General features: G+C 36.2%; 1 protein-coding gene across 14 annotated transcripts; it reads right to left on the minus strand.

Annotated features, from left to right (window-relative positions):
- On the minus strand, positions 1 to 27438 carry AUG1 (HAUS augmin-like complex subunit). 14 transcript variants are annotated; one of them, XR_016431058.1, is made up of 8 exons: positions 27088 to 27438; positions 14176 to 14308; positions 13960 to 14094; positions 12905 to 13028; positions 4594 to 4731; positions 4400 to 4514; positions 3752 to 3838; positions 2064 to 2109 (listed from the first exon to the last, which is right to left on the minus strand). XR_016431058.1 is itself a non-coding variant. In XM_090001373.1 (7 exons), exons 1-7 carry the CDS (start codon positions 27338 to 27340, stop codon positions 2195 to 2197), a joined length of 843 nt encoding a protein of 280 aa, XP_089857499.1. In that variant the 5' UTR covers positions 27341 to 27438; the 3' UTR covers positions 2124 to 2194. The 14 variants fall into 14 exon arrangements, 9 of the variants coding, with proteins under 9 accessions (XP_089857503.1, XP_089857500.1, XP_089857502.1 ...); XR_016431055.1 differs by lacking the exon at positions 2064 to 2109 and adding an exon at positions 2198 to 2242; XR_016431054.1 differs by lacking the exon at positions 2064 to 2109 and adding an exon at positions 2204 to 2248.
- Between the last annotated feature and the right edge of the window lie 275 nt (positions 27439 to 27713).

The raw sequence follows: 27713 nt of genomic DNA on the forward strand, positions 1-27713 counted from the left end.
ACTCCCTAAAAGTTTTTGTCTTGCTTCTTGTCACTTCCCTCCTCACCTTCTATATTTTTATATTAAAAAATTATAATGTTTTTATAACAAGCTTACATATTAGTTTTATATTATTTTATATTTGTGTTCACATCATTTTTATTTGCTTCTACCCTTGCTTCATATTGCTTTTTATATAATTTTTTTTTCATACACTTGCAGATAAAAATGTATCATTTTAAAAGGATAGTATGTTTATTTTCCAAAATAAAAAGGGAAAGAAAAGAAGCTTTAGACTTCGGTTGATTCAGTTGGGTTTAAGATCCATAATTGCTGGCTTGGGCCAACTGCAAGTTGAAATCCTCCTCAAAAGAGCAAAAGGAAAGAAAAAGGAAGATAAAGTGAAGCCCTACCATTTCCATGTCCCAACTTCTCCATGCCATTATCTTTTTTGGTGATGAGAAGCCCTCGCCGAGAACTGGGCCGCTTGTTGGACCTGCCTCACTGTCAGGCAAACCCTGGGTGGGCCCACGAACTTCTCCATGTCATTATCATCTCACGAAAATAAAAAATGTCATACGAGTTGTGTAGAGCCGAGCTTGCCAAGTTCGTACTCCGCTCTCATACACCTGAACGAGCTGGCTCATAGCACAGGTCGATGAGCTCAATTTTCGAACCTAGCCAAGCCAAGCCGAACGGAGAGCGGCTTGTTTTGTTTCCCAGCCCTGATGGAATGGAAGTATAATAGAGAACCTGAGATTCGATGTGAATAATCAGCTAAAGGAGCAGAGCTTAAAGCTGTTTAGTTGTTTTTATGATGATTTTGCAATAAAACTCGGGAAATTTAAATAATTATAAAAAAGCTCCCAATAAAATTTTTTTTTATGACAAGGAACCCTCTCCGAAGCAAGGAAAACCCCGGCGGGTAAGGCTGTTTTTACAGTTTGTCACTGCCTATTGGCTGTTTAGCAAGAAACAAGAGTTTTTTCTCTTTCTACTAATGGGCAGCATCTTTGGGAGGACTTAGGTCCTTGCAAATAAACTAAGATCGACGAACAAGGAACGAGTGTGGTTGATAAAGTGACAGGATCCAACTCAAGCTGCCAAAGGACTGAACCCCAAGTGGGAGGCTTGATAACAGAAAACCAGCATAGTGGGTTCAATAGGTGCACCAGGTTGGGTAAGGCAGCATCCAATCAAAACCACCCACAGCCACATTGCATGTACAGTTTAGCTGCTCCAATTTAGAAGTCAGGTGTATAAATCATTTGGCTGCTCAAATTGTAGATAGTAGGTTATGTTATGAATCAAGAGTGCCTTGGGGCTTCACCCAAATTGGCCATAACCTCTCTCTCTCTCTCTCTCTCTCAAACGCTATAAAAAGACACCAACACCATTGCGATTATCGCCATATTCACTTATTCTAATTTTCTTTTTCTTTTTCTTTTTTTAAATAAGATATCCTCAATTTTTCAGACACTCAGAATCTTATAAAGAAAATCCATAAACCAGCTTGCTGCCAACATCAACATGGCATCACCAACTCTTTCTTCGCTCCGGATCTCAAAATTCATATTGGTGCAAACTGCACAATATGGGTGTTTACTAGTATCAATTTACCCACTCTGATTTTACGTTATATTGCAACTATTATCTTAAAGACCTATTTCTGGTGATGAGATCAACTTAGAATTCCATGGCAGTCTAAGCGACGACCAAGGGTGTTGAGATCCATATTTTTTTTGACAGAGAAAACTGGGGTTAGGCAGACCCCTAACGGTTATACAATACCATTAGGATTCGAACTTGCAACGTCCCAACACAAGGTGACGTGCATTAACTGATCCAGCCAGACAAGCGGAGCCCCCCGTTGGTGAGATCCATACAAATTTAAACTTAGCAGCAAATCATTGACAACCATAATTTTGTCTAAACTTTTAAGTTGTCATGTAGGAACAACTTGAACAAATAAAGGTTTATTTTCCACATTTAATGACCCTTCCCAACCACTGCAGGAGACAGAATTAGTTTTTAGAAAGATTGAACGGTGTGTTTGTTTTCCCTTCCTTTTTCCATCTTTTTGTTGACCACTGCTCTCCTTGTCCTACTGCAAATGCATCCAACTGAAGCCTGTTTCAAACAGCAAAGCAAACAGGACCTTGAACCAGACTTCATATCTAATGATGGTCAACTTGGATTTGAATCCTGATCAGCTTTAGATCCCATTTGCCCACTCTTGGTTCAACTCAATCTCCAACATAATCTGTACCTGTCACAATGATTCGTAAACTCCAGGACACGGGATTTGGACTCAAAAGTTCAAAAAGAAAAATTCAAACATGGAACACGAGGTCATGGATTTCTTTTTCATATTTTAATCAATAAAAACCTATTTTTGAATATTTTGACATTAAAAAAGTGGTTTTATTGAAATAAAGTTAAAATATTAAAATAATGTTGTACGTATCAGTGTCCATACCAGCGTGTCGGCTTGTGTTGCCAGGAACACGCAGCCAAAATGGCATGTCCCTGTGACAGATCTATAGATCTGTACCAGCTCCAGTCTTCGAAGACGTGTCACAAAAATGTTGCGTATATAAAGATATAAAAGTTATAGTTATAGATAAAAATGTAGATAATATAAAAATAGCATAAAAAGTATTTCTATCTCATTTATATCGTGATAAAAACACTTTTACAAAGTGGTCACATTAAATGCAGCGGCCCTGCATGATGCAGCACTGATGACAGCCACCCATCTTGGCATTTCTCGAGATGGGCATAGTCTCCATCTCGAGACATGTTGAAATGGGTGGCAACCAATATAAAAGTTATAAAGTTATAGATAAAAATGTAGATAATATAAAAATAGTCTAAAAAGTATTTCTATTATATTGCAACAAAACCACTATTTTCAATCCCCAGCTTGCCCATAAAAAAACTCTATTTTCAAAAGTGTTCACATTATATGCATCGGACCTGCATGATGCAGCACTCCTGACAGCCACCCATATTAGCGTTCCATGAGATGGGCATGGTCTGCACCTCGAGAAATGTTGAGATGGGTGGCTGTACCAGAGGCAACGCCGCTGCATAAACAATGCCCTCTATTCAAAATAACAAAATTTGAAAATATCGTCATAAAATTCTTGAAAATATCATGCCTTTTTTCGTATTATATCAGCCCCCTTGAAAATAACCAATCAAATCATAATATTTTCAGAATACCGACTGGCATTGCAAGGATAGGGCTCTACATTTGAGAAGAAGCTGAATTTCATTTATAAAAAAGAAGTCAGGATTCACAAAAACGGCTTGTAATTCCAGAAAGTACACAAAGCGGAAGCGGTTAGGTTCTATAAGCCTGGTCAGTAATCTGGTCCTAGGGTTTGGGTGCACCCACTTATCCAGATAAACGGGATAAGCTGGGAAATCACATTATCATTTATAATAGAAGATCCCACCTCCCTTTCATCTGGATAAGTGGTTGCATCCAAACATCGCCAAGCCAGTGAAGAAATGAGAATCTGTCCAAGATACAACGATTTTAATCAGTACTCATTTCCCGGCAAAGAATGTCTGATCACACGTATTATTTCATGACTGCATGGAGCAAATACATAATCAAACATGAGAAGGGAGCCCAAGAACTCCAAAAATTAAAATTCAATAAGAAACAGTGAAGTCAGAAAGCTCAACAAAAATTTACAATGACACGCACATACCCATCTCATTGTGGATTTGAAACTATGGTATTCCCAAGTAAACCCACCTCAAGAAATCGGCAGTCACAACCATTATTCATGTGACGATAACAAGGAGCAAAGAACAGTAACTTCCATCTGCATCCACTCATACCCTACAGGATGAAAAGAAACACAATTTACATATAGTAGAGAACAGTGTTCATGCTCGTATACTAGCGCAAATATATTCTCTTTCCAAGACTTGAGATATACAGATGACAGGTAAAGGCTTTTGTTTTTTCTTTGTAATAATAGCATACAGGAGAACCCAAGTGATATCTATTATTTTCTTCTGTTCCACTGTAAAAAGATAAAGAAGAAAAACATATGAAAATGTTTTTGGCATTAAAAAAGCAAGACGTGAAACCCAGAAGAAAGTTTCCTATCTAAGCTAAAGATAAATTCATAACTCAGTTGAAGGGTTATACCAACCAAAAATTTAAAGTTAAGAAGCAGACACATGAACGGAAATATAATCAGCAAAGGGTTTTAAAATAATTCAGCACCTACTTTAGCTTATTTTTAGGATAGTTTCCTCGTTCAGCTAAGATCAAGATGTCATCATAAATTCATAACTCAGTTGAAGAGATACAACTAAATTTGAAGTTAAGAAGCACAAGTATGAACGGAAATGCAATGTAAAGCACATGGTCTTAAATGAATCAAAGACCTACTTTTAACTCATTCTGTAGGGTTAAGAGCTGATTGCAGTACTTCTTCGAGGTACTTTTCAGCGGATGTGTATTGCCTTCTTTTGTCTTCAATAGCCAAGGCAGCAAGGGCTTTATCCTGACAAAAGAAAGGATGTCTGAACCACTGACATAAAAATGCAGCAATCACAACCATCAAATAAAGGCAAAAGCTTTACAGGAGGCAAGTCTTGATAGCTCCGCAACGTGTCCAATATAGGCTTTGTCTTCTTCTCCAGATCTTTCTTGTGCTCAGCCATTTCCATCAGCACACCATGGCTGATCTCTGGTGTGTAACCCACACGATTTAGCAAGGCCTGCTCGAGGTCAATTTTTGAGTGAGGTGGACAATCAAGTCCCTTAGAGCAAGCTGACAAGTTAAGTAGTGCATAAAGACAAGCCCAGTAACTGAATATTCTGAACCTAAGGTGTCGATAAACATAGCGATAAAAACAATCACCTTTATCATCATACTTGGTCCATGTTAATAGCCAGATTTAAACTTCAGGTATGACTATGTAAACACTGTTCTGGGGGCCAGCTTGTCTGATCCCAAACTCAGCTCCAACGTATGGTTATGTTGGGAGAGTAAGCAGCTGTGGGTCTACCCAGAAGCAAAGATTTCTTCTACAGAACTTTCAACTGGTGGTAGAAGGGGAAGGGGGTATCTCATCAGTGTGAAAAGATTTCTTCATGATAAATCCATTACAGAACTTCACACGGTGGTTGAAGGGGAAGGGGAAAGACATCTTATGTGCAAGAGGTGTAAAAAGCAAGTCAATCTCAATGACAACATTTAATAAGATAACTAAAGTCTGCAGCCAAATTGACCAACTCAAACAAAGTACAAAATCTATTTGGTGAAAAATGTTATGCCATGGGTCACTTATATGCAGTTCATTTGGGTGAGAACCACAACATAATTTTTTCTCCATAATGTTATGAGTTTATCCGTACAGATCAGCTTACACAAGCTGGATCTTGAGTCCTTTGAGTTCATTGTCCAGTTGATTAATCAAAACTACCATGGCTCTAAAATCTAGCCATATATGTCATGGATATGATGTAAAATCCAAGAATTTTCAGTGGTTTTTTCATGATTATTGAATAAATAAAAGTGAATTTTTTCTCAAATATGGTTTACAATTTTAAACTAGATTTAAATTGGTAGATTAGAATTAATTGGGCATTCAATGGATAACTTTTAATTAAACTAGTAATAGAAAATTAATTAATATTTAATTAGAAATTTAGAAGGCAATTAAATAATATTTTAGCAACCAAAACTAATTTTAAATCAATTAGAGTTTTCAAAAAATTATTACAAATAATATTGGATCGATCCAATTCATATTGGATCTATTGGACCAACCCAATTCACGTTGGATTTGATTGGATCGACCTACATGGGTGAAATCCACTTGGACACATCTAGAAAGGCTAGAGGTGGCATTCCCTAAGGAACATGTAGCCAAGCAAGTGGAAAGTCATGTGGGACATGTGGCAAGCCAAGAGCCAAGTGAAAAAATCCATGAGGGACGTGGCAAACCAAGATCCAAGTAGAAACCACGTGAGACATATGGCAAGCTAAGAGCTAAGAAGGTTAGAGGTAAAGACATGTGACAAGCTTAGAGCCAAGGAAGTTATTAGTGGGAAACAAAGTAAAACATGTGACAAGCTTAGATCTAAGGAGGTCAGTAGTGGAAAATAAATTAAGATATGTGTCAAGCCTAGAACAAAGAAAGGAGTTAAGTAAGACAAGTGTCAAGCCTAGAACAAAAGAAGGAGTTAAGTAGGGAACCACTTGGGCAAATGACCAACCAAGTGGCAGGAAGGCCCTAGAAGCCTCCACGCCTAGCCGACTCTAACGAAATAGCGGAAAATACAACAATGCCACTAAGGGCATTACAAGATTATGATCACAAAAGTGCATAAGCACAAACAAATGCCGCTAAGGGCTTACAAGATCACAATCACAATGTCCACAAGCATAAGTCCACTATAGGACAAAACAATAGACAACAAGGGACAACAACATAAGCACTAAGTGCATATAAAACATTAAGGAATTAAATAGAAAAACACAAAATGTAAAAAATATTCATCTTTATTGAGCATGAATGCTTAAGAGAAGCATTAGTTACAAGGGAGGGATTCAACCCCTATTTATACACAAGGGGAGAGCATGGGGCTCTATTGGGGAGCTCTCAATAGTCGTTGGGAGCTTCCAACAGTCACAAATGTGACCGTTGGGGAGCCCCCAACAACTCTATGGTCTTTTGACCATAGAGCCCATGCTCTTTACAAAAAAGACATTAAATAAAAAGATAAAAAAAATAAGAGAAAAATTGTTCCTAATGAACAGTATTGTTACATGAGTAAAATGACAAAAACACCCTTAGAGGATATTTACCTATTACATCATTATATACATATATATATATATTCATATATATGTATATATATGTAGAATATGAAATAAATATGTATGTATGACAATATATATATATATACAACTTAACATCGACCACACCTCTTTCTCTCTCTTGGTCAACCTCCTTAGAAGAGAGTGAGTGGAGCCCACACCCCCACTTGATTCCAAATTTTGTTGGAATCAAGAAGCTTTGGAAAATTTTTTGATTTCCATGTAGATTGATCGTAGCCCTACATTTTTAATGCATCTCAACCCTCCACTTGTCAAAATAGTTACAACAAACTTAGTTAATCCTAAGCCTACATCTTTCTCACTAAATCTCAAGTCTCTACTTGTCAAAATCCTAGTCAACCTAGCAACTACCTTGGGCTATAAAATAACACTCTATTTCTTACCCTTCTAATCTCTCATTTTTTAATTAGTCATTCTCTCTCTCTCAAACCTCCCTACACGATTTTTGGGTGTTCATTCTCACACTCTCTCACTCTTCCTTTGGTCGAGTTTGGAGGAAGAAGAACGAAGGCCACCATGGACGATTTTGAAGGAAGGCTACCTCCCCCCCCCCAAATTAGTGTTTTTGACAAGTGAAGAAGAAGGAGAAGCCCCCTCCCCCTCCTCACGATTTTGAAGATCTCTCTCTCTCTCTCTTATCGAATTCGTGGAGGAGATCCCTCACCCTACAAGATTTTGGTGGAGAAGAGGAGACACTCTCTAATTCTTATTATAATTCGAAAATCATCTTCTTAAGCATGCTAATTAAGGGTTTTCTTAATTTGGAGTCCAATTGCATGTTAGGATATGCATATCATATTATCATAAATTCGTGCAATTATATGTGCTTTTATAGCTTAAGTACCTATGTTTGTGATGTTTTAGGTACGAAGGAGCTTCAGTTCGAATTTCATCATAACCTGAGTTAAAACAAGAAAATTAGAGTATTTTCAGTGAAATTGGATCCATACCGATGCGAATTGGATCCAAACCCGATCCAAAACCATGTAAAATGGACTTTAAATCTGATCCACATTCCATTTAAACCCAACTCCATAGACCCAAAAAGTAAAATTTCACAAAAGTCCTTGAATTGTTGCAGAGGTGTTTTTAGAAATTTTAGAAAACCACCATCTACCATCATGTTCGGCGGCCGAGAAATTCTCCCCCTACAACCGACCGATCTCTTTGCTTTCTCCACTGATTCTCCCCCTTCGACGATTCGGTTTCCAATGTGCTGTAGCAAAGAAAAATACTCCAGCAACAAAAGGACGTGTGTGGCGTGAGATCTGAGATAAAAGTCCGTTCTTTTCTACCCCAAAAATCATCGGGCAGCCCTTGAGGAGCGCCTTCCTCCCTCTCTCTACTTTTCGGTTTTTATTTTTATATTTTTTAAAAAGAAATCAAGTCTTGGTCAGTTTTCCTTTGAGTTTAGGTTTGGATTTTTTATACTGATCGTTTTCTTGGTGGTGTTTTTGTCGAGTTTTGAGTCGTCCAGGCCGAAAACCTAACCGAAAAGGCCCGGCGGCTAGAGTTGGATTTGTAAATCCTGTCTGTATCAACTAGTTACTTAGTTTATTTTTATATTTTTGTTTCTTAGATTAGTTTTAGAATTGATTAAGTCTTTTCGTGTTTTATATTCAGGTTTTTCCATAAAATAGAATTAGGCATTAATATAGTTTTATCAATTTTCTTGATTTTCATGCATATTGTTCTTTTTCCATCAAAATTGTTGCATGTAGTTAGAATATTTTTTATTATTACGCTATTTCCAATTTAGTTTAGGTCTAGATCATATTAGTTTAATATAAATTAGTTTTATTTTCGGTAATTAGGTTAGATTTAATTAATTAGAAATTTTAATGTTAACCGATTAGGGCTTTTGAAATCATTTTATTTCCTTTTAATATAAAGTCGTTAGATCTAGTTTTTCCTTTGTTATTTTCGTTAAATAAATTATTTTACTTCCTATAATTCGTGTTTTATTTACTTTCCAACAATTTAATCAGTCGTTAATTCTTTATTTGGCATTATGCATTATTATTTTCTTAAATAGTTAATTGATATAATATTTAGTTGTTCTTTTATTCTAGCTGAATAGTTAGATTAAGTTATTTTTGTTAATTAGGATAGTTTATTTACTATTAAATCACATTCTTTAATCCTTTTTCAACATATTATTAGTTTTTATTATCGTTAATTAGTAATTGTTCAATTAATAACTTAGAATAATTAGATTAGTTTTTATCTCAGCCGCATAGATTAATTAATTTTCTGTTCTTTATTAATTAGTTATTTGTTATTTTAATTCCAGTATTTAGTTAGATGTTAGTTGTTTAATTGTTGATTAATGTCGCATATTTAGTTTGTTTTATTCCAATCGAATTTAGATAATAGTTAAGTATTCCTTTTAATTAGTAATTTTATCTCACGTTAAATTTTGTTTTCAAATTAATTAGAATAGTACTAGATTCGTTTAAATACATCAAAAAGTAAATTAGTTTAGTTAGTTTATTTAAAATAATTAGATTAGATAAAAGTAACCAAATTTCTTTTGTTCGATAGTATCGGTGTTCTTTTAAATAGCATAGTGATTATTTATTTTCTTTCTTTCTTAGGTCAATTATAAGTTGTTGTAGATAATTATAGTTTAATTCATTAGTTTAGATTTAGAAGTAATTAAGTCAGTTTTAGAGTAGTTTTAAATTAAGTCTTGCACTTAGATTAGATTAGATTTCGTTAATTGCTTTCTTGATTAGATTAGGTTAGTTAGTTAGGTTCTTGATTAATTGCTTTCATTAGTTATTAATCATTTATTTGCATTCAGTTAGTTTCGATAGTTAGTGTATTAATTTATTTTCTTAGCCGATAGATAATTTAGTTGTAGTTAGAATAATTAGTTTTCTTTAATTTATAGTTATCATTTATTTCTTAGCTAAATCGTTAATTGCATTTATCTTTACTGCTTTTTATTTCAAGTTAATTTCATTAATTAGTTAGATTTAATTAGTTCTTTTATTTATTAATTATTTATTGCGATAACTTCTTAGAATAGAACATAGTAGTTTTTCTTTATCTTTGTTTCACAGGTTTATCTAGTCGAGCCACGAACGAGGAGGAGGGTGGGTTGAGGTGATCATATATATTCAAGCTTCTTGGATTGTATTCGAGAGTCCCGAGAGTAGTTTAGCATTTTTACTTTTATTATTTTTGTTTTTTATTTTAGTTTACAGTTGTCCCCCATGTTTTGAATGGCTGCTGATTGGCGGGTTACAACATCTGCCAAGTTGGCCAACGTATCCATTATGTCATTGCATCATCCTGCCCACGCCATCTATACGAATGTTTAAAATTTCGTATAAGTACTATAGCCTATATTTTATTCTTCTATATTGTGATGTACCTAATGTTCTTGTTTCTAAGTTCCATAATTCGTACATGTGTGTTTAAATGTAATCACCAAATAAAGGCAAATTAATAGTTGAAAAATACTTACAGTGTGGTACCGGTTGCTTGGACGGGCCGTGAACCAACACTTTTTCATTCTAAATCATATTTCTAAGTTTTTAATATCGAATTTGTCTTTCCCAAAAAGGCAGAGGAGGTGTTTCCAAGTGGTCATATCCCTAAACTATGATACCATAACTGTAACGCCCCCAAAATTTAACCCAAATTTTTAGACTTTTTTTTTCTTAGCCAAATAAATTGGCAGAAAACAACATAAGATCTTTTTCTTTTGAAAACGGGTTACAAATCTTGGGCGAATCACAGGTAATATAACACACATGGAGATAGATCCTAATCCCTTGGACATGGATCCATATCCCAACTCAGAATTTGGTTTAGAACCATGAAACCCGAATTCAAATCATGATAGATTTATAGAATTCATGCCATAAGCCAAACAATTCAATAAGTAAACCAAGTAATTAAACTTAAAGTTTGCATCCATCAAATGTTTAAGGTTTTAAGGTCTAAAATCTAAAATTTTAAACTAATGTGGGCCCTGATAAAGGCTCGATTCATCGGCCTCCCCGTCCAAGCATCCCGCCATCACAACTACTACTCATCTGCAATGTTGTTAAATATGGGGCCAGAGACTCATCGAGTCTGGTAAGAGCACAATCACCTCATATGTTTGTAAAGAATTAAAGCATACAACACATAATCATTAAATTAACATGATAGGTACATTTGCACACTTATATAATCATGTGTTAAATCACATGATAGACATGCCACAACCTATGTCACACGGACTCGGCTCCAAGGTCGCCGCACCCGCGTCGACACGCACCGACACGGGTGCGGCTCGGACTCGGTCAACCCGACCCTGGGTGTGGTCAACGCATCCAGGGTCATTTTGGTCCATTTTTTGGAATTTTTTTTTTTTGAAAATTTTTTTTTTGAAATTTTCTGGGCTACAGCTGTAAAGAAAAAAACCCATCACAACTAAAAAACCTGTACACTTTCAAGTTTTAAGTACAGAATGGGCACAACTCAAGTTTTTGTGGTTTTTTCCTGTATGAAGAAAGTGAATTATTACAGTGTACGAAGAAAGTGCCCAAAAGTGAATTATTCCTGTATGAAGAAAGTGTACAGAATGCCTTCACAACTCATCACCTGTCCCCTAATGGACACAACTTTGACTGAGTCTTATATATATATATATATATATATATATATATATATATATATATATATATATATATATATTTTTTTTTTTTTTTTTTAATATATATATATATAGCCGAGTCCCCCTGTCCAAAATTTTTGAAATTGCGCCGCACCCATGTCGCACCCGCACCCGCACCCATGTGACATAGGCCACAACATTTCATACATACGCAAATGCATATTGCTTGATTTAGTTTTTAGATTTTAAACCTTAAAACATTAAACATTTGATGGATGTAAACTTTGCGTTTAATTGCTTGGTTTACTTAAATGTTTAATGGTTTGTCGTATGGCATGAATTATACGTATCTATTATGATTTGAATTTGAGTTTCATGGTTCGGAACCAGATTCTGAGTTGGGATATGGATCCAAGTCTAAGGGATTAGGATCCATCTCCATATGTATTATATTACATGTGACTCGCCTAAGATTTGTAACCCGTTTTCAAAAGAAAAGATCTGCTGTTTTCTGCCAATTTATTTGGCTAAGAAAAAAAAGTCTAAAAATTTTGGTTAAAATTTTAGGGTGTTACATTGATCAACAGAGACTTATTAAAATGATGTGATGTAACAACCACATACACACATGAACCAGCATGACTTCATCTAGCAGCTAATTTATATTCTAAAATCATCGTGTGAAAGTATTTTGTTTGTATATGAAATCTATGTCATAGGCAAGACATCGCTTTGACACATTTGATGTGATTCAATAATCTTAATCTAAAGCAACAGAGGCATGAATGTCATCTTAAGTGCACATTCATGAACAACAATTCTAAATCATTATGGTTAAAAGCATTAAATAATTAATGCAAGTTGAAATTTGAAATCTAAAGCAGTCAATGACAAATTTTAAAATAAAAACATGCAAAAATACAAAATAAACAATCAAGATCACAAAACAAAATAGATGAAGGTAAGGACATGATGTTGACCGTGTTGTGCCATGTCCATATGAGACATAATACTAAAGTGAAGTATCTGTGTGACAGTATGTAACAATTTTAAAATACTACAATGAGCTTAAAGTAGCACCAAAAACTAATTTGGGTCATTGTGTCTGATTGTACAAATAGTGATTTCAATTTCCTCAAATGCACTTAAAGTATCACCAAAAAAAGATTCAGGGACTCACCTACACATCATTATAGTTCAGAAATGCATGCAGACATTTGGGCCCCGGAACTATATCCAGTAATCAATGTACATATGGAGAATAAATATCTTAAGGAAATGTACGCAAGCAGAACGTGAGCATCCAAAAAACAGGACCAATTCCGTGAGATCTCTGTTTCCAGTGCATCACTTATGCAGCCCATACTCAAACTGTCAAAGTCACTAATGATAAAAACAAGATATATGCAAAAGAAACAACAGAATGTACCTTATAATTGGAATATTGTTGCATATATTGCCGTTCCTTGGAGACCATTATTGACAAGTTCGTCTGCCAGTGTCGTTTATGAGCCTCACATCCAGACATGTCATCCTCCAGCTGGGCAAGAGTTCTGTATAAAAAACAGAACATTGCAACATCAAAGCACTAACACCTTTATTAATATCCAACGCAAATCAATCATGCTAAATTGCGTATGATAGACGAGTGATATCTTGACATGAAGCAGCTTTTTTTATTTTTTTACTTAAATAGTGTCAGACCTTGAGTGATTTTCTGTCAAACATACTAGCAATGGGTCAAAAGTGGTAGCTGGCCCCGTAGAATTGCAATGCCTTAAGCAATAGGTCTTTAGGTTTGAAGCCAGCCACAGGATATCCCTTAGCTTGTCCATCACAAAAGAAAAAAGTTTCCGCAATCAAGACACACACATACACACTCCTATTTTGACTTTTACAACAGATCAATCTAAACCTTTTCCTCAATTGTCAAGCTTTAACTTTTATGCGTGTGTAACATGTATTAAGAGGAATACCTAATACACAAACTGATGTGCTTGGTTTGTTCATCACGTTTGAATATTTACATGAAGCATATTTTCCAGAAACACATCAAAATGCAATTATTGATTTGCTTGGTTTTAGAAGACCCTTTATGCATGAAAGATGGAAAATGCTGGTGAAATTCATATGCTGGTGCATGTATGCCTGAAGTATCTAGTTAAGTTGGTTAGTGTTCACCGAAAATTGATGCCCCTAAATTGGCCTCTTCAAATAAATTAGTGGTATGGCCATGGCTATCAAATAAATTATGATACATCCCCTCAATGAAAAATAAAAAAGTATGTACACACTGCAACCAAGACCATAACAATTAGCTTTACACAAGGCAAAGATCAGTCTAGATACAATATCATCCAAAAAAACATATTAGCAAAAGAGAAAAACTTTAACAAGGTGCTAAACTGGTGGTATGAAAATTGTGCAGCCACAATACAAATCTATCCGTTGTTTAACAAAAGTTACTGTTGTAAGCATGCTAACCTTTTCAAATATATCAGCCTTTCAATGGCCTTTCTGGTGTACTGAAGAAGAACTTTAGACTCCTTTTGCACTTTGGACCTTTTCTCTTCTACGTCAGTCTTCCTAAGTGAAATATCTGCCATTGCTACAAGAAAGCTAAACCATATACAATGAATCAGCTCGAATTTTATTAAAACAAACATAGATACTAAACAGTTCCAAGGTAATAATACTTGCCTACTCATCTCAGTGTCCCTTATATTTAACAAATTTGCAACATTCGCAAGAATCTGTGCAGATGCCACTGCACTTGGTGATAAATTTTCACGTGCCAAGCCCACACCTTCCAGAATTTCTCTAATTCGTGCAGCTGCAACAAAAAAATAAGAAACTCAGTCATCCATGAAAGTAATGCCAGAAGCAAACCTCTTTTCTTGGAGAACAAATTACAGTGCATGATGAGAACAGAAAAAATGTCCTCAACTTGTTCAGCAATTCAAAAAACTGCTGAACTGCACCAGCCTGCAATCTAAATACTAAAAGAAAAAGCAGGCTGCCATATTTATATCCTCATAACCTAGACAAAATATTTAGAAGTACTTCATCTAAATTTTTAAGTGTTCATTAACTGGATAAATTGACAACACTAGACCTACATGCAAGTGGTGAAGAAAAGTGTCAAAAACTTCCAAATGTTCAGCACTATCTTTTCTTGGAAATGCATGACAAGAATAGAAAAATGTCCTTTATTTATTTAGCTATTCAGAAAACTGCTACAGCACCACTCCGCTAACTACCGAGGTGGTATCCCATGTGGTAGGCGGGGGTCCTGTGCCAAGCTGAAGGCCCAGGTTCGAATCCCTCTGCCACATAGGGCTTAAGAGATATCTGGTAGGGGTCTGCCTAAATGCAGCTTGCTTATCAAAAAAAAAAACTAACTACCAAAAGAAAAACTAGGCTGTCATATATATCATATCCTCCTAACCTACACAACAGAAATAGAAATATTTCATCTAAATTTTTAAATGCTCATTTAAGTGGATAAATTGATCACACTGAACGTATCTTTCAGCTGTGTATATAAAGGGGTGCAGCCCCTCTTGTATTTTATTCCAATGCTTCTTAAGCAATTGGTTTTTCATATCAATAAAGAATACATTTTTATTTTTACTTTGTTTCCAGTTATACCCTTTTTAAGGGTTATGCTTTAGTGTCATTCTTGACACTTTCCCTTGTGAATCTAAGCTCGTGTTTCGAAGATCCCCATTTCATTTCATGAGTTGTTTTGACTCAATCACATATTGTAATGTGTTAAAAAATTGTCAATTTGCTAAGGATCAGCCCTTGAATCGCATTTTCCTGACAAAAACTAAATATATTTGTTTAACCAAAATTTTTACGGCCATTGATTTTTTGATTTGCTGAAAAAACCTATACACAATCAGAATCTGGTGATCCAATGGCTAGTCCTCATTAAACAAAACATGTAGATCACATCTATGGTGTTGGATTTAGTCGAAACAACTTGCGCCTGAGTTTTGATTCATTGGGGCACTGAACGCATGTGCATACTGGAGATTTTATATATATATATATATATATATAGAGAGAGAGAGAGAGAGAGAGAGAGAGTACAGGGTGGTTCTGAGCCGCAATACCCTGTGGTGGTTTTCATGGACAATGGATGCAACAGGAGCGATAAACAAAAATCACACTTTATGAATTTAAAATTGAGACAAATGAATATTTGGCTGCATCACTTCCCAGATATTCCAAAATCAAATTACCAAACACAAACATTTTAGATAGCTTTAACCTAGTAGATCATAATATTAGAGCATGAGGTTTGATGTGGTCGGATCTGGATCTTGATCCATATCACTCAAGTGACTGCTCATGACATTACTGTTTATGTCTCCTAGTTCTCTATGGTATTTTATTATATATGGTGTTCTTAAAATACCCTTTATTAGTCTTCTTGTATTTTGTGTTAATAAGGATGTTTTAGTAAAGATGTATTTTAGTGTAAAGTGAATATAAATAGTCACAATGAGGCACACAATTTTCCCATATTGGGAATCGTGAGAGTTCAGAGTCTTCAGACCAAACCTTTCTCTTGTCTTCTTTCTCTCTGCAGGAACCTCAGAAAACCAAAATCTAACATGGTATCAAAGCCATGATCCTGAGTGGGGCCATAAAATCTTGATGACTTTCAAGATTCGATCTTTCTTTCTCCAGGTAACAGTTGAGTCTTCTATTTTTTTCTCTTCCTATCTTTTCTTTCCTTTTCTCTCAAATCTGTGTCTCTTGGCTCTTGGCTCTTGGTTCTTAAATCATATTTGTGTATTTCTTGATTCCCTAATCTCTCTTTATCTTTGTTTTCTCGTTATTTTTTACCCTTCAAATTAGATCTGCGTATTTCTTGACTCTTTCTTTTCTCCCTAAGATCTTGGATTAGAAATCTCTTATAAATTTTTGCTCGTTTGTGTTTTGGCACGCATCTTTCTGGCCGAACAAGATTTATCAGATTTGAAAAACAGATTGACGTCACCTAAGGCCAGTGATTCCTGTTTTGCGTCATTCAACAAAAAAAGATTCCAAATTGACTTTGACGCGTGATTTCATTAAGATATTCTATTGGCAGCGGCATATCTGATTTGTTCACGTTCCGTTCTGCAAAAAAAAGACATGACGGTTATTGTGGTCAATTACTGTCACTAATTTTCTGCATCTTGGTTATTGATTATCTCATTTTCTTCTTTAATTATTTGATGCCATGTTTTATTCCTTTTACATTGGTTCTTTATTCACCTGTCATGGATTCATGTTCCTCTTTAGGATCCATCTCTGGTAACTTTTTTGGCCAATTAATTTTTGAAAAATTGAATAACTCCAACTACAAAAGACAAATTATTCCTTTTATTAGGAGTCAAGAACTCGCTGATCACCTCGATGGATCAATTGTTGCTTTATATGAGTTTCTTATGCAGGAAGATAAAGATGACAAAAGGGTTGTAACTACAACGAGGACCATTAGGAATCCAAATTTTGTCAACTGGATGAAGAATGATCAAGCTTATCTCAATAGGTATTGGTGGGAATTCCAACTGGTTGCACTGCGATGACGTTATGGAATACATTACAGCATACCTACTCACAGATTTCAGAAACCAAGATCATTTATTTCAAAAGAACATTTCAGATATTGAAGAAGGAAGCATCCATGTTTATTCTGGAATATTTCAACAAGATCAAGTCCATTACAAATCAGCTAGCGTTAATGGGATGTCAAGTGTCAGAGAAGGACAAAATTCAATAAACTCTAGCTGGCTTGGGACCCGAATTCTATGTGTTGTCCACTACTTTACAGTATACTAGGATCGTTTCTACTTTTGATGACCTAAAAGCCAAACTCCTCAGTTATGAGATGTCCTCGAAGAGGATGTCAAATACAGAAAAGACGAAAGCAACTTCCCATGATGTGTTGTTTACGGAATGCTTTTAGGTCGTGGACATGAAGGAGAACGTGGTAGAGATAGAGGTTACAATTAGGGAGGCCGAAAAATTCTTCCTACTCCCAATATCTCTCCAGAAGGAAAAGGTGCATTCAATAATAACATTCTTACGTGCTACATTTGCAAGAAGAAAGGACATGTAAAAGCAAAGTGTTGGTTCAAAGATGATCTGAGGTACAATCCTGAAATCAAAGGCAAATATTTACCTAAGGATCAAGGGCAAAACAAGAGGCAAACTGGACCTGACAATGAGATTTTGTTGGCTGCCCTTTCAGGACTCAGTTTCAAGCAAAACGATCAGGGTGTTTGGTACGTTGATTCAGGAGTCGCGAGCCATGTCAAAGGTGACGTAGGTAAATTCCCCAAACTGATTCCTTATTCTGGTAAAAATAACATTATTACTGGAGATGGTAGATGCCACCTCATTACACACTCCGAAGATATTGCCATTCCTTTGATTAAATCACATTTTGTCCAGTTGTCTGATGTAATATGTTTCTCTAATATAAAAAAGAATATAGTCTATGTTTCTAAGCTTGTTGATTATACCAATTTGTATGTTGAATTTACTCCATCTTCTGTGTATATCAAGGATCTTCAAACAAGGAAGATCTTCGATGAGGGAGAAAGATGTGGCAACATGTACGTCTTCAAAGAAGATCCCTTGACTGCGCAAGCTACATTGGATAGTCACTTGAAGCCTGAGTCCTCTGCATGTGTTTTCAGTATTTCAAAGTCCAGTCAATCAAATGTTTGGCATAGTAGGTTATGCGCATAGTTGAAATTCTGCAATATCTCACTTTCACTCATCCAGATATTGTTTTTGTTGTTAATCAAGTGTCACAATTTATGTATCAGCCTAGAACATCACATGTGGAGGGTGTAAAAAGAATTTTGAGATATTTAAAAGGCACTGTTAAAAATGACTTGTTCGGCAGAAAAAGGGCACCACATAAAGATATGTTAATGGTTACGGCTTATTCAGATGCCGACTGGGCAGGAGATCTTGATGAGAGGAGGTTCATTTCTAGATATTGTGTTTTTCTTGGAAGAAATTTGGTCTCATAGAGTAGTAAGAAACCAAAGGTTGTTGTGAAGTCCAGTGCAGAGGCTGAATAGTGTTCCATGGCTGCAGTTACAGCTGAGATGACATGAATTAGACACGAATGATTTGGGAGAAGCAGTGTTGTGAAAGGCGTTGAGGCGTAGCGAGGCGCTCCACCAAAGGCGTAAAGCGTAAGCCTAAAAAAAAAATTAAAACTTAAAAAATATTATAAAAAATATCTAAAAATACAAATAAATAAAGAAATGCTTTATTGATTAAATAACAATCAAGAAGAAATAGAAAATCCCAAATAAGTACTAAAAAATATGAGATTAACATATAAAAGTAACTAAAAACTGATTACATAACTGGAAAATATATGAGATTAACCAAAAAAAAGTTAAAATATACTAATAAACTGATTGCATAACTGAAATAACGGGAAAATATATGAGATTAACCTACAAAAGTTAAAATATATGAGATTATTCTAAAAAATATGAGATTAACATATAAAAGTGACTAAAAAAATGATTACATAACTGGAAAACACATGAGATTAACCAACAAAAGATAAAATATACTAAGAAATCGATTACACAACTGAAATAATTGGAAAATATATGAGATTAACCAACAAAAGTTAAAATATATGAGATTATTCTGAAAAGTGTGAGATTAGCATATAAAAGTAACTAAAAAACGAATTACATAACTGGAAAATATATGAGATTAACCAAAAAAGTCAAAATATACTAAGAAACTGATTACATAATTGAAATAACTGGAAAATATATGAGATTAACCTACACAAGTTAAAATATATGAGATTATTCTAAAAAATATGAGATTAACATATAAAAGTAACTAAAAACTGATTACATAACTGAAAAATATATGAGATTAACCAACAAAAGTTAAAATATACTAAGAAACTGATTACATAACTGAAATAACTGAAAAATATATGAAATTAACCTACAAAAGTTAAAATATATGAGATTATTCTAAAAAATATGAGATTAACATATAAAAGTGAGAAAGGAAGAGAAGAATAGAGGTTGCGGCTGTCACGATTTCTAAAATGAAATCGTGACCTAAATATTGTATTAATATACTTAAGTGTACAGTATGGGTCTGGGTCTAGTATAATGTCCAGACACGAAAAAGAAAGAAATAAAAATTATACATAAAATGGACTCGGTCTTAATATCAGGACCCTAAACACAATTTTTCACCACTCCAAATCTGTTGACTCATACACAGGAACAAAGATCCATCCCCACTTGCTTCCTTTGTAACAAAAGGGGGCATATCAAGGCGAATTGTTGGCACAATCCAAAAAATAAAGAAAAGACTCCACAAACAGAAGCCAAAAAAAAGCCCACCAATATCAGAGACAGTGGAGAGATTAAAGATTTGTTGATATCTGTCTTGTTAGAATTGAAGTTAAAGCAAAATGATCAAGGCACTTGGTTTGTTGACTCAAGGGCAGCAACTCACGTGACTGGTGATGCAGGTAAACTTTCTAACCCTATTCCTTATTTTGGCAAAAGTAAAATTGTCACTGGCGATGGATCCCACCATCTTGTTTCCCATATTGGAAAAACTGTCATTCCCATGTCACATTCTACTCTTGAACTTTTTGATGTCCTTCATGCTCCCAACATCAAGAAAAATATTGTCTCTGTTTCTAAACTTGATGATAATCAAGATTCAGTCGAATTCACTCCCTTCTTTGTGCATGTCAAGGACCTTCGCACGAGGGAAACATTCGCTGAAGGAAAAAGACGAGGCAATATGTTTGTCTTTGAAGAAGCTCCATGTCATTCTGTCTGCCCTGCTCACCTGGATTCAAAGTCTTCATTAGAGTTGTGTTCCTCTTCTTCTGCAAATGTTTTTAGTATTTCTGAATGTAATAAGCCTTTCTTATGGCACAGTCGATTAGGACATTGTGGAAGTCATTTTATTGAGAAACTTGTTTCTAATAATCTCATTCTAAAAGAAAGTCTCAATGGGATGAGAAAAGTCAGAAGTGTTCTAGTTGTCTTTTATGCAAAAGTCATGTATTGTCTTTTCATTCCATTAATAAGAGAACTTCAAAACCTTTTAAGATAATATGTTCTATGTATGGGGACCCGCCCCAGTTGCCTCTGGATCTGGAAGTAGATACTACATAATCTTTATTGATAGCTATTCTCGATACACCTGGATATATTTCATAAAAAATAAGTCGGAAGTTTTCCTTTTGTTTCAAATTTTTTTTTCCTTAGTAAAAAATCAATTCTCTGAGTCCATCCAATTTTTCCAATGTGATGGAGGTGGGGAGTTCTCATCTAGTGACTTTAGTTCTTTTTTTCAAAATAATGGGATAGAAAAAAGGGTGTCTTGTCCACACACCCCTCAACAAAATGGGATTACTGAGTGAAAATATAGGCATATCGTTGAAAGTGCCATGAGTATGCTTCATGACAGTAACCTTCCCATCAATATGTGGACAAAAGCTTTTCATTCGGCCATAAATGTGATAAATAGACTGCCTATGGTTGTTCTGGAAAATAAGTCTCATTATTGCCTTTTTGGAACTCATCCTAGTTATCATGATTTGTGTGCCTTCGGATGTGTTTGTTATGTGCACATTGATCGGTCCCTGAGAAACAAGTTTCAGAACAAGGCTCAAAAGTGCAGATTTGTGGGATACACAGACGACTACAAAGGATATAGGTGTTATGACCCTGCCAACAGACGCATCAGAATCTCAAGAAATGTTGTCTTTGATGAACAAAATTTTGATCATAGAGCTGGCACAACGGACATGTCCTCTAACACAACTGAAGTATATTATCCTTGGTTGAATTCAGAACTTTTTGCTAGTTCCAATGAAGTCTGTCCTCCAGATTGTGTGCAGCAAGAAGAAGAAATGTTTGAGACCACTGGGACATCGGGATCATAGAATAGAGAAGTACCATCATCGGTACCAGGCAGATACAAGGGCATTTCCTATTCTAGACACAAAACGACAGCGTCAAGCTTTCTAAATCGTGCCCCAGCAACCGATCATACTTCCTCTCATACTCTTGAGATCAGAAGATCAAATCGCATACGACATCCTATTGATAGGTGGGTCAGCTATAACAACTTCTCCTTGGATTTTCAACTCTTTTTAACTGCCCTCAATAAGGAAGATGAACCTATTATATACTATCAAGCAGCCACTTCTACCAAATGGGTAGAAGCCATGAATGATGAAATACAAGCCTTACAAAAATGTGGAAACTGGAAAATTGTTCTCAGACCACCTGGCAAAAATGTTGTCGGATGCAAATGGGTCTACAAAATAAAGTATAAACCGGATGGAACCATTGAACGATACAAGGCAAGACTGGTGGCAAAAGGGCTTACCCAAGAAGCAGGGCAAGACTATGATGAGACCTTCAGCCCGGTGGTGAGAATGGAAACGATTCGAATTATCCTTTCCTTGGTTGTTGAACATGGATGGAAGCTAAGTCAGCTTGATGTGAAAAATGCATTATGGCATGGGGATTTGAAGGAGGAAGTCTATATGGAACAACCCCCTGGATATCAAGAGCAAAATTGTAAAACCCATGTGTGCAGGCTAAAAAGAGCTATCTATAGTCTAAAAAAGCATCTCGTTCTTGGTTTGACAGTTTATCGCTTGAGATTCAAAAGCATGGATTTTCACATTCTCTACTGGATCACTCGTTATTCATTTTTAAAAGTCAGAATGTGATCACCCTACTATTAATTTATGTTGACGACATTGTCATCACAGGAAACTCTGAAGTTCACATCAAAGAAGTAAAAAACCTACTAGGTCAGAGGTTCAAAATGAAAGATCTTGGTGACTTGCGCTATTTTATTGGTGTAGAAGTTGACAACCAAGCTCATGGCTTGACCCTCACTCAGCACAAGTATACAGTAGATGTTCTCAGCAAGGCAGGTATGAAAGATTGCAAGCCTCTAGGAACCCCAAGTGTGCTTCACCAAAAACTCAGCACTCATGATGGAGATCTGTGTGAGGACCCCACCAGGTATCGCAGTTTAATAGGGATATTACAGTATCTCACATTCACTCGTCCTGATATTGTTTATTCAGTTACTCAAGTGTCTCAGTTTATGCATGCACCACGTACTGGACACATGGAAGCGGTTAAAAGGATTCTTAGATATTTGAAAGGAACCATTGGGGACGGGTTGATATATTCGTCACAGTCGTCTGACAAGGATGAGTGTGAACTTACTGTATATTGTGATGCAGACTGGGCAGGGGATCCTGATGAACGAATATCTATATCAGGATATTGCCTCTTTATTGGAAGAAATTTAGTCTCTTGGAGTAGTAGAAAACAAAAGCTTGTCGCTAGATCAAGCACAGAGGCTGAATATAAATCCATGGTTGCCGCTACTGCCAAAGCCACGTGGGTCAGACATCTACTAACTGAAGTGGGAGAAACGATCTCTCACTCTACCTTGCCGTGTAACAATCAAAGTGCTCTCAACATGCCATTCAATCAAGTACATCACAGTTGTGCTAAGCATATTGAGATCGACCAACATTTTGTAAGACAAAAGGTTGAAGAAAAAGAGATCGAGCCTGAGTTTGTCAATACTGAAAGACAAGTTGCAGACATATTTACAAAGGGCTTGACAAAAGATCGTTTTTGGATGCTTAAAGAAAGTTGTTCATGGTTCAAAACCATGATCAACTTGAGGGGGGGTGAAAAAGTGTGTTTAGGGTCCTGATATTAAGACCCAAGTCCATTTTATGTACAGTTTTTATTTCTTTCTCTTTCGGGGTCCTGATATTAAGACCCAAGACAAAACATATCGAAATTGATCAACATTTTATTCGACAGAAAGTAGAGGAACAAGAGATTGAGACCAGCTATGTCCCGACTGAAGACCAAGTGACTGACTTATTTACTAAAGGCCTCACAAAGAATAGGTTTTGGTATTTAAGAAGGAAGTTGTCCATGGTTGTTAACCATGTACAACTTGAGGAAGGCTATTAGAGCGTGAGGTTTGAGGTTATCGGATCTGGATCACATCACTGTTTACGATGTTATTGTTCACGTTACTGTTCACGTCTCATAGTTCCCTATTGTATTTTATTATATATTGTGTTCCTAAAATACCCTTTATTTGTCTTTTTGTATTTTGTGTTAATAAGGGTGTTTTAGTAAAGATGTATTTTAGTGTAAAATGAATATAAATAGTCACAATGAGGCACACGATTTTTCCATATTGGGAATCATGAGAGTTCAGCCCAAACCTTTCTCTTGTCTTCTTTCTCTATGCAGGAACCTCAGAAAACCTAAATCTAACACATAAGACCCACTAGACAACATTGGCATTGTCACCTCTAGTAAATCTTCAAATTTTTTACTTGCTTTCACTTAATTCTAGTTCTAATTGACACTATAGCTAAAAATATAAATTGATCTTCACCTATGGGATTGCTCAGCCTTCTCCAAAAAATTCTACAAAGATAAACCACATATAACATGTCAACATCATAGTTGGCAAACTCGTGACTCGGATTCGGATTGCCTAACCCTTGACTCGCAAGTCAGTAGGTCAACTTGATAACTCGAACGAGTTAGGACTATGCATTTTCTTGTGTTAAAATATGGAAAAAATCAAAATCCATATTGTGTAATCACTAATTTAGCACACGACATCAGTGACTAAGTTATATAAGTAATCAACTATATATAATTGCTAATATTTATTATTTAAAAACATATGATTCTTTATAACAAGTATTCTTTTATGAACATTACACATTAAACCACAAAATGCATGACAAAAACACATAAGAAGCATATGGATCGATGGTCCTGAATCGGTAACCTAGTTAGGGTCCCGATCCAGATCGACTCAGGCGATTCCCACGTCGACTCGTCGGGTTTGCCAACTATGGACAACACCGATTCTAATGCAATGAAGCTCCTAAACAAAATAATTCTCACAAACAAAAGAAAATTCCATGTTTTCATCATGCAATAAATTGGAAACCAAAAAAAAACAAAAAAGAATGAAACGAAGAAGCCATACCTGGTGACCATGTGAATGACTATGGATCAGGGTTACCGGAAGCGCCTAGCTAAAAGGGGAAGCGCGCTTCGGAAGCGTGAAATGTCGCGCTTCCGAAGCGTGGGGGGAAGTGTCCCCCTTTTTTGTGAAGCGCGCTTCCCTTTAATGGGGGACGCGCTTCCCTTTAATGGGAAGCACGCTTCCCATCACGCTTCCCCCTCGCTTCCCCCACGCTTCCCCCTCGCTTCCCCTGTTTTTTCCAATTTTTTGTATTTTTTATTTTTATTTTTTTTCGCTTCCCCCTCGCTTCCGAGACACTTCCTAGGTCGCTTCCGAGACGCTTCCTAGGTCGCTTCCGAGACACTTCCCGAATCGGTCCTAAGTGGTCCCACGCTTCCCCGCTTCCTAAAATTTTAAAAGTGCCTCGCTTCCCGCTCCCGCTTCCTCAACTGGCAACCATGCTATGGATGGACTAAACCAAATCAACCAGCTAGATCCCTAATCAGGTCTAAGCCACATTTGACTCAATGCCAACAATGGTTCAACAATACTGCAAGCTTGAAGTTGTAGAACAAAATGACTAGGTGAATTCCTAGAGAAATTTTCATATGTACAGTTGGTAAAATCATACAAAAATATGAAAATTTTCTCTCATTTGGAAGTGAATAGGAAGCTTCTGTTCTTTTCCATTTGATAGAGAAACTTTCACATTTTATCTGCACTTCCAAATGTGCCCGAAAAGCCATCAGATTAAGATCCCCATCTCTTGCTGCTTCGACTTATGTCAGTTTGTTCTTGCAGCTGCTGAGATTGGCCTACCCAGTCAACAGCGGGACATAAATCATCTTGGAGTGAGATATCTCATCTTGGCTCCTCCGGCCAGGCATAAAGGAAAGAATTGGTACCTAGCACATCGACCATTTGAAGACTATTTCAAGGATGGTGGCTATAAAAAGCAAGGTGGGGCAGTGTGGCCGGAATGCAACACACTATTATTTCAAGGAAAAACACACAGGTCTAATTTTGCTTATCAACATCCGGTCAACTGGGATCATATCAATGGCCGAGATCTATCACGGATTGGAACTTTGAGCAATGTTGTCAGTATTATATCGTATCGTACGATATGGTATGTCGCATAAGACTTTAATAGAGTCCTATTCACTTATTTCCTAAGCTATGTGAACAAAAAAATAAAAGTTTCTTCTTAATTTATTGTGATTAGTGAAGATAGGAAAGAAGAGAAGTAAGAGAAATAATATTATGGAAGAGCACATATTATTCAACTCTTGTGCTTATTGTAATTAGTGAAACTAATTAATGAAGACATTATGAAACTTCGCTTTTTTAATTCTTACTGCTTAGAAATGACATATTATTTTCCTTTTTTTTTAGTTTATTCTTTTGACATATGTAATGGATACATTGCTATAACATCATAATTATAGTTTTTATATTTGATAATTGTTACATATTTATTCATGCTCAATTTTCATAATTAAGTATACTTAATATTGTAGTTTGACTAAAATGTGTTTTTAATTATCTTTGTAATGATTGTTATAATTTGTTTATTCAAAACCTTTCGCTTTTGTTTATTATTTAATGTGACTCTTTAATAGTAAACCTTTTGTTTTGTTAGTTGTTAGTTTGTTACAATATCGTTTCACATGTTATAGTAGTACATGTGTATGTTTAATTGTTCATAATGATTAAATTTGATTTCTTTTTTTCATTTTTATTCTATGATTTTTTCTAAATGTTTCTGATTTTTTGTGCATTTTTTTTATTTTTTATGATTTTTAAATGGGGATTTTCCCTTATCTAACGATAGGATACGATTCAGTACGATACACCTGTATCGCCAGCCCTTCCTATACCGGTTCTGATACGATAATTACAACAAAGTCTTTGAGAATTGGTCTATCTGCAATGTCGGCAACTTCTTTTCACCATTCTAATGTTATTCTCATTCTAAACTTTAATATGACATTTCTCTCACATTTGTATCTAATGTTCTGCAATTTCGGCAACTTCTCGTCACCATTCTGATGTTATTCTCATCCCAAACGTTAATATGTCAATTCTTTCACATTTCTATCTAATGTTCCGCCATTTCGGTGTCACCATTTTCGCTTCCTCTTCCGTTCAAAAAACGGAAAGAAAGAAGGAAAAGAAAACCAAACCGTGCGAATACCCCTCACTCATGAGTGTCTAATGTACAAACTGAAACGCAACATCAGAAATGAAGCAATAAAAAAAATCCTGTCTTTTTTTCTCCTACTGCATCAGTCAGATAGAGATGCCAAAAGAAAAACCCTAATCCAATTCCGAGAACAAAACCCCTCCAAGAGACGACTCATCAGAAACGAAATCCTCCGTTTTTCTACAGCTTCGGATAACAAAGAAACAATCAGACAGAAAGATAAAGCGGAGCACGAAAATAATCTCAAGAAAACGAAGCGATTCATTCAGGAAAAGGGGGGGGACGGCAGGGGGCAAAGAAAAAAAATTATAAACCCTAAAGCTCACCTTGGGAGCGATACTCGACGGCCTTCTGGCGGAGGTCGGCGGCGACAATGGTGGAGGCCCGAGTTCGCGCCTGAGAGGCGGAGGCTATGGCCTGCAGGTGGGCGGCGCTCCTCGGCGTGAGCTCGAACTCCGGCGGCTCCTTCCCGGAGGCCTCGAACTGCGAGGCGACCCACGCCCTCAGGTCGGCCACCCTCGACCCCTCGCCGGAGGATGCCTCCGGATCGGATCCGGCCGGCGACGCCTGGTCCCACATCACTCTCCCTCGCGTCTCCGGCAACGTCGACGACTGATCCGACGGAGTCACGCAGCGAATTTGAAAAGAGTTCGTCGAGAAAGGGAAGAAGGCGAACGTTTAGTACCGAGACAGAGGTGACATTGAGGTACATTTTTTAATCAAAGCCGCGAGAGAAGAATTACGGCTGCAGGGTGGACATCGGGCCGAGCCGACTTGGCCCGACCCGATAAAAGGGTCCCGTTAGGTACGTAACTGGTTGGGTGTAATCCGACATAATTGGGTAGCCAAATTCGAATTCGATTAATAATTGGATCCGGATTTGGTGTTGAGTTTTGCATCTGAGTCCAGATCCAAATCTTACCAAATCCAAATCCTATTATGTGTAAATATT

The sequence above is a fragment of the Nuphar pumila genome, chromosome 3, assembly GCF_984573655.1.
Source record: "Nuphar pumila chromosome 3, dmNupPumi1.hap1.1, whole genome shotgun sequence".
In the NCBI taxonomy this organism is placed as follows: domain Eukaryota; kingdom Viridiplantae; phylum Streptophyta; class Magnoliopsida; order Nymphaeales; family Nymphaeaceae; genus Nuphar; species Nuphar pumila.

Excerpts from the sequence above, each read along its gene's own strand:
- AUG1 (XM_090001372.1), bottom strand. The coding sequence starts at position 27,340 with ATGTGGGACCAGGCGTCGCCGGCCGGATCCGATCCGGAGGCATCCTCC. Across the intron at positions 14,095-14,175 it reads AGGGACACTGAGATGAGTAG|CTTTCTTGTAGCAATGGCAG; the intron begins GCAAGTATTATT and ends TATATGGTTTAG. Across the intron at positions 13,029-13,959 it reads AGGCTGATATATTTGAAAAG|AACTCTTGCCCAGCTGGAGG; the intron begins GTTAGCATGCTT and ends TTTTTTATACAG.